Source organism: Frankliniella occidentalis, unplaced genomic scaffold (genome assembly GCF_000697945.3).
Source record: "Frankliniella occidentalis isolate FOCC.00 unplaced genomic scaffold, Focc_3.1 Scaffold29, whole genome shotgun sequence".
In the NCBI taxonomy this organism is placed as follows: Eukaryota; Metazoa; Arthropoda; class Insecta; order Thysanoptera; family Thripidae; genus Frankliniella; species Frankliniella occidentalis.
Genome location: NW_026267159.1, coordinates 1,329,921 through 1,336,988, shown reverse-complemented (window position 1 = coordinate 1,336,988; position 7,068 = coordinate 1,329,921). Strand labels below are relative to the sequence as shown.

Below are 7,068 nucleotides of genomic sequence, written 5' to 3'. Positions count from 1 at the left end.
AAAAGCCATGCAATTTTATGACGATGCACATATTGTATGACGATGCGCATTCGCGTTTTGACGCTTCTCCCGGTTGAAATAACTCTTTACGCTCTCGATGGTGTGAAAAATCGTGCACATGACTTGCTTTTTACACGCTTGAAAATCAAAGCATGATGTTCAAATTTTCAAACAGATTTCACCCCAGTCCAATTTGGATTTTTTTCCGTTGATTGTCAAACTTCGCGAATCTTTTGTCGCTCAATTCATTCACTCTCTCACTCACAAACGTCCCTGCCCTTTTCAATTGGAAGTACTTATTTTGTGTTGAAGTAAACCGTACACCGATCAAGCATCATGTCTACAAAATTTGCATGCTTTTCGTTTTGAGCCCACTTGCCCGGTGTTGCATATGGGGCCTTCCAGGGCCTTCAAACCACAAAGACTTTTCACAAAACGGTTACTACCTGGCTGGAGCTGTCCGCGCGATCACCTGCTGCGAGTAGCGTGTCACAGTGTGGATTTTTTAAAAAATAAAACAATTTTTGCGGTGCGTGATTAAGACAAAATGAATAGAATATCACAGACGGAAAAAGCGTACACGAGTATTGTCCTTTCGTTAAAAAAAGAAACACAAAAACACCAAAAACGCCACAAAATGAAAAAGAGGCCTATTTGTATGCTATTACTTGATGAAAACGCTTGAAAACTAACAAACGAACATGAGAATTTTCCTGCTTTAAGACCGTTATGACAACGGTTTAAAGCACGGGTTCTCGTTGGTGCTAACAGTAAGCTTAGAATATTCTACAGCATTATTTACATGGTGACTTAAAGAAGTTGCATGACTGGATACTATGAAAAGGATTTTACGCGTCGAACATTTTAAAACGATCGCACCAAATCAATTGTTTACGGTGGCAGCCCTACATTGAAAAATATCTTTTCACCTTTAAATGGTCTTAATTTTAGTTTTTTAGAAGTAAAAGAAAAATGCGATCTCTTTATAATGGGGAGGAGACAGACGAAAGATAAACTTGAAAAGCGTATGGAGAAGTTGAATAGAAAGAAGAGAAAGAGACAAGGAAGGAGATTTGTGTTGTATCTGAAAATGTTTAGTAGCCAGTGAGTTCAGCGAATGTGGAATCCAAATCATCGCAAATAGCTTTCGTCTTTTCCTTCTCGTTGAAGAGGTCGTCTGCAACAGTGAAGGATTAGAAGACATTAGTTAGTTTAGCTCACCACACGACACAAAAACACGTCACACAATAGACTGGCCAAGCTATTGCCTGCTGTCAGTTTGTTTGCGTTTTAATTATAGTAATTAAGGGTTACTCTAAGTATTCTAGTAGGCATGACACCGATGATAACACAACTGTAAATGGTGGTTAAAATTAACATAGATATTTGGACGAAACATAGACTAGATAAAGCGCACTTCGCATTAAAAAACGTCTCGACACATAGCTCCTTTAAACATTGCCCTTGGGCCCGACAGGGCCTATTATCAAGTCCTGTGATGTTAGCGGCCTCGCCGGCCCACTCACCCTCGAGCCTGTCGACCTCCTTCTGGAGCTTCTTGACGGTCTTCTCAGCGAACTCGGCGCGGGCCTCAGCCTGCGAGGAGGAACGAACGTAATTGCATGAAAATGGAAACATAATAATCGTGTTTGGTGACAGAGGTCGGCGAGGGCCGCGTCTGTGGTCGCACCTCCTTCAGCCTGACGGTGAGGGTCTTGATCTGGCGCTTGTACTCCTCCACTCGCTGGTTGGCCTTCTCCTCGGAAACCTCCAGGGACTTCAAGCTGTTACCGACGACCTTCAACTCCTCCTCGAGCTCCATGATCTTGCTGCAAAACCGAGAGCCGTGTTTGAGTTTGCGCGCAGGGTGGACGGGTCCGAGGACGGGTCCGACGGATCGGTCCGAGCGACGACCGGGGAATACTCACGCGTCACCAGACTTGACACGGTCCTCAGCGACTTCCAGCTCGTCTTCAACGAAGGCCAGCTTGCGGGAGACCTGGGGGCAGAGAGGACGGCATTGGTGAGGACGGTCGGGTCGGTCAGCGCCTCATCGGCCACACGTGCGTGTGCAGTGCATGGTGTTCATCCTCCAGCGTTACGTCACCTCGTCGGACTTGCCGTCGGCGTCCTCAGCGAGCAGCCTAGCCTCCTTGAGCTGGTTGGTGAGCTGGTCCATGCGCTCCTCGTCCTGCTGGCTGCGGTTCTCCAACACCTTGCACATACTGAGGACGGAGCGCGTTAGTCCTGACTGTCTCCGGCGGGCCTACCTCACGTCTGCTCGTCACTCTGCTCACCGGTTGGCCTCGTCGGCGGCCTGGGAAGCCTCGGCGAGCTTGGTGGTGGCGGTGCCGGACCTCTCCTCAGAGCGCTCGAGGTCCTCCTCAATCATCTGGACCTTCCTGTTGAGGGCGGCGACCTCGCTCTCGGCCTGGGCGGAGAAGAGAATCAATCGATGAGGGGAGGGGAAGGGTTGGGGGTAGTTACATGACGGGGGCGGATGGGTGCTCACGTTGGTGAGGTTCTTCTCCTTCTCCTCGAGGTCCTTGTTGGCCTGTTCGAGCATGTTCTTGGTGGTGGAGAGATCCTGCTCAACCTGGGACAGCTTCTTCGTGAGGTCGCGGACGTCCTCAAGGACCTGTGCAGACACGAGGACAGTTTTGTGTAAGAGGCGGCAACGTTCGTCTCGCCCGGCTGGCTCGCGAGTGGAGTCTGTCTCGAACCCTCCCTTACCTTGTCCGCGCGGGAGTTGGCGTCCTTGGCCTGCCCCTCGCAGGTGTCGGCCTTGTCCATGGCCGCATCCTTCTCCATCTTCATCGCCTGCATCTTCTTCTTGATCGCGTCCATTGTGGCTGTGTTTCGGGGGGCGGGGGGCTCTACTGGCGAAAAGATCCGTCACCTGAAGAAAGAAATCATGCGTGTCAGTTTTTATTTTTCTTAAAACATTTCGGACACCTTATTGAATCCACTCATCCATCATTTATCCATCAATCATTCATCATTTATCCATCAACCATTCATCATTCATCCATACTACGCCCAACGCCTCAAGCCCCCTTCCCCCACCCCTTCTCTCCCTCTCTCCATCTCTCTCCCACCGCCGGGTATCTCCAAAATAACCGACTTGTTCTCAAAGAGCCCCCAACGTCACGGGCCCGCCCGGGCGGACGGGAACCTGGCTCCCACACGCTCCAGTTTACAAGTCAAACTATTTTTAACCACCGCGGCGGGCCGGGCGCCACCCCGCCCAGTCGCGCGCGCCGTTGGTGTGGCGTGGCGTGGCGGCGAGGCAGGTCGCGGGGGACGTGGATGTGCGGCTAGTCAGCTGCGGGGCGGGGATATTAGGGGCTTCAGTCAGGCGGTGGTCGCCCGGGCAGGGTTCGATCTCGATCCCTCTCCAAATCTCGTTTGATCCCTCACGTCGTCCCCGTACACAACGCGGGGCCCCGCCTCCGCGTCCTGTGGCTGCACGGTGGCCCAGAAGGTCCCCTGCCCCCCTCCCCCACCGTATCCCCATTGCATCGCGCCCTTCCTATAAATTGTTAAAATGAGAAGCATAAGCGTGACAGGTCAATTCCCCGGGCTCCATACATTAGCCTGCCCGTGACCCGCGCGGCGCGGCGCGTCGTCCATCTCTTGCTTTCTCTCGCTCCCTCGCTCTCGGACCGCTCTCTTTTTCGCTCACTCTCTCCTCGCCGCGTGAAGCACGGGCGGCGCCTTACTTTCCCCGTGAGGAACGGGGGCTCTGCGGAGGCGCCCCGCCCGCCCCCCAGTAAACCATAAGGCTGCCGACATTATCCCGAGCAGCGAAATCACTTATTATTTGGACGCTTTATCAATTTACCGCCCGTCCCCGACCACCTCCCCCGCGCCAGCTCCCTGCGCCATAACGACATAATGGGGGGTGGCCAGCGGTGCAGCAGCAGCAGCGGCGCTTCCCGCTAAGGGAAATTGATAGACTCTTCTCTCCCTTTCTCCAAGCAACGGGGGAGCGGGGCGCTTGCTGAGCTCTTACACTGGACGGGCGAGCACGCCCCGCCATAGCTACCCTCGCCCTCGTGCCCGCGTGTCCGTGCTCGGTTCGAATCCTACCCCCAGAGGCCCCAAGAGTGTTTTGTAACGCAATTGTATTTTCCCGTGCAGGGCAGCTAACACGGTTTTGGCCCGGCGGGCGAGTGGGCGGCGCTGGCCGAGCGGGGCCGAGCGGGGCAGGGGTTAATTCATGCATGGGCGGCGCGGGTGCGGCATCTCTTTATTGTGATCAACCAAACCTCCCCCCTCCCCCTCCTCTCCCTCCCCACGGGCCGCCCTGTCTGCGTAACTTCCCATCCCGTATTTACACCGCCGGATCAACAATCCCCCCCGCGCGCCGCGGGAGGCCTCTGTTGTGACCAAATCCGCGGGGAACAAACGAAAAGAGAATAAGCGCGACAAAAAGAAAATGGAAAAAAACTGGATATTGGCGCGACCCGCGCATTCCGTGACAATGAGGAAATATCGGCAAACGAGAAGGGAGGGACTGCGGGGGGGGGGGGCGCCTGGGCCCCACTGGTCACAGCTTTGGCACGCCCAGCAATAACATCTCCGCCCGTTCTGTTCCGCCTCGTTCCGTTCGGTTCCGTCCCTCGGCCTCCTGCGACAATGCTGACCCCCCCCCCCTTCTCCCCCTAGGTGTGGATGTGTGTGTGTGAGGGACGGGTGGCGCTCAGCTCAGCTGCCAGGGCGGCGGCCGGTCGCGGGGAGCCGCGTCGAGGACTTCAAATAGGGTCACCTTGCGAAAGCGGTCGCGGTGTCGGGCACCACCAACTGTCGGGGAGGAGTGAAGAGCAGCGGAGAGCGTGAGCAGTGAGCATTTTGTGGTGCTCTGCTCGCCACCCTCCTTTCACCCCCCCCACCACCACCACCACCGCAACGCCCCCGCAGCGCCCGTTCACCTGGCGGGGGCGTTTGCGTCCGCACCCGGCGAAAAATAGTAGAAATCACGGTTTTTCGCTCGAGGACCAAAAACTTTTCAACCGTCCGTCGCGCAATGCGAGACACGGATAGGGGCGGCAGCGTACAGTCGCGCGCGAGAGTGCCACTCACTCCATGCCAGGAAGTTCTCTGTCGCCAACTAAAATCGAAGTAAAGTTTGGGGGGGGGGACAATTAGCAGCGGGTACACATCTGCTGCTGCCGCGGCTGAGCCGGGGCGGGATCGGCCAGCCCCGCGCCCTGCCAAACTGAGGCCAGTCTTCCGCGAACGCGAGCAATAAGTGGATCGAGTTTCGGTGCTAGAGAGTGGAGGGCAGCCGGGCCGAGCCCCACGGGGGGAGCGCCGCGGCACCGCCGGCCGAGCCCGCGCTGCGCTGCGCCCCCAGCGGAGGCTGCGTGCGGGAGGAGGGGGGGGGCAGTCATGCTGCGTCTCCGTCGCACCTCCGCGCCGGGCATGAGGGGTGGGGGGAGGGGGTAGGCGTCGCGGACGCAGCCCAGCTAAATGCGAGGCGCTGCGAGTAGACGTTAGCAGCCTTACGTCACCGCGCCTAACCTCAAAATAGGAGGAGCTGCTCCGCCTCCGCTGGCCGAACTCGCTGCGCTTCGGCCGAGCTTCGGCTGAGCTTTTGCTGAACCGAGCCAGCGGCAGACACAAGGGAGCAGCCCTCTGGCGGAAGGGCGGACCGACGGACGTGACCGCAGACAGACGAGGCGAGGGGTGCGGAGGTTGCGCGGAATGGGGGTTGTAAGCCGTCTCTAAGGAACGCAAGTTCTTTCCCGAAATACGCCGAGAGCAGACACGAAGTCAACGTCTTTGAAGTGAAGTCGTCCGTGCAAGTCGCTCGTCTGGGCGCGGACTTACCTCTGCACCGATGCAAATCATATCCGATTTATGCACTCGTACCCCTATATCGGTCCACTTAACAGACTTCTTATCCCCGGCCGTGTTTGGCATGTCACGGCTGTCAACCACCGCCGCCACACCCATCACGTCACGCTTGTCAAACGCTGTCAAACTTTGCGGCTCGCCACTAGTGCCCCAACAGCTGGAGCGGAGGCAGGAGATAGAGCGAGACAGAGAGAGAGATGGGGGATGAGCTGCTTCACTCGCACCCCCAGCCAGTGGGCGCGCGGGGGCGCCGGCGGCCGTCCTTGTCCGGCGCAGAGGAGAAGTCCGGGAGCCGCCGGGAGGCGCTCAGCGGGCTGCCTCTGGCTCCGGCCCGATCGGCGCACATCGCTTGATCCACTTACGCACTTCACTGCACTGCTCGTCTCTCCCGCACAAACACACACACACACACTCTGAAGCACTCGGCACAGCGGGCTCTACCTGCGGATTCTTGACGGAGCCGACGCGGGTGCAAGCTCTCGACTCAGCGGGGACGGGCTTGGCGCTCCTCGGCCCCGGGCTCCTCGCCTCGCAGGGGGCGCGGCTCGCCGGGCCCCCGAGGGGCCGGGGAGGAGCCGGGGAGGGGCGGGGAGGGCTGCCCCCGCGGGTGAACGGGGGATCCGCCCACATGGACCTCCCCGAGCCCGACGACGCGGTGGCGGCTGCGGCAGCAGCCCCCGCAGGGGCCCAGGACGGGCGCCGCTGCAGCCGTGGCGGACCCGGGGTACGAGCGGCCCCTCCGACGGCGGTGCGTCTTCGGGAGGAGGGAGGCGGATCCAAAAATGGACCGCCACACGAGCAGAGGGGCTCCCCTTCCCGCCGACCCTCCCCTTTCCCCCCGCGAGTGCCGCCGGTGGGGAGGGCGTCGTCGTCGGGGTGCTGGCGGCCGCGCGGCCGTCGACGCCGCCGTCCTCGACGCGGGCCGCCGTCATCGAGGACCTCGTTGAGTAGGGCGTCCCGGGAGGGGAAGGTACCCCGCGAGTTCGCTCACCACGGGCGAAAAGGAGGGGGCGGGGAGTGACAGTGACCGACTGTCAAAACATCGTTACTACTGCACTCGTGGGTGGGGGCAAGGTGCAGCACAGCACGGGGGCAGGGGCAGGGGTCATATGAAGTAAATACTGTAAGGCGGGAGTGTGAATGTAAGGGGCGGGCCGCAGAGTCCTGTCCGCAGTTTCCTAACACAATCGTCAAAAAAACTCGTCG

The 7,068-nt window shown here is 58.3% G+C and overlaps 1 protein-coding gene across 3 annotated transcripts in view; it reads right to left on the bottom strand.

Annotated features, from left to right (window-relative positions):
- The window catches only part of LOC113209557 (tropomyosin-1), a 17,417-nt gene extending 10,957 nt beyond the window's left edge, over positions 1-6,460 (bottom strand). The window contains exons 1-9 of one of the 3 annotated variants that reach the window (XR_008010941.1): positions 6,304-6,460; positions 2,734-2,899; positions 2,513-2,638; positions 2,298-2,431; positions 2,108-2,225; positions 1,929-1,999; positions 1,691-1,829; positions 1,527-1,596; positions 447-1,177 (exon numbers count right to left, since the gene is read on the bottom strand). Coding sequence is in view for 1 of the 3 variants with exons in the window: in XM_026427131.2 (XP_026282916.1) it covers positions 1,527-1,596; positions 1,691-1,829; positions 1,929-1,999; positions 2,108-2,225; positions 2,298-2,431; positions 2,513-2,638; positions 2,734-2,847 (772 nt within the window). In the remaining 2 variants the exon portion in view is untranslated. Of the gene's footprint in view, positions 1-446; positions 1,178-1,526; positions 1,597-1,690; positions 1,830-1,928; positions 2,000-2,107; positions 2,226-2,297; positions 2,639-2,733; positions 2,900-6,303 lie in introns of all 3 variants that reach the window. The other 2 variants (XR_008010940.1, XM_026427131.2) reach the window with 2 other exon arrangements.
- Between the last annotated feature and the right edge of the window lie 608 nt (positions 6,461-7,068).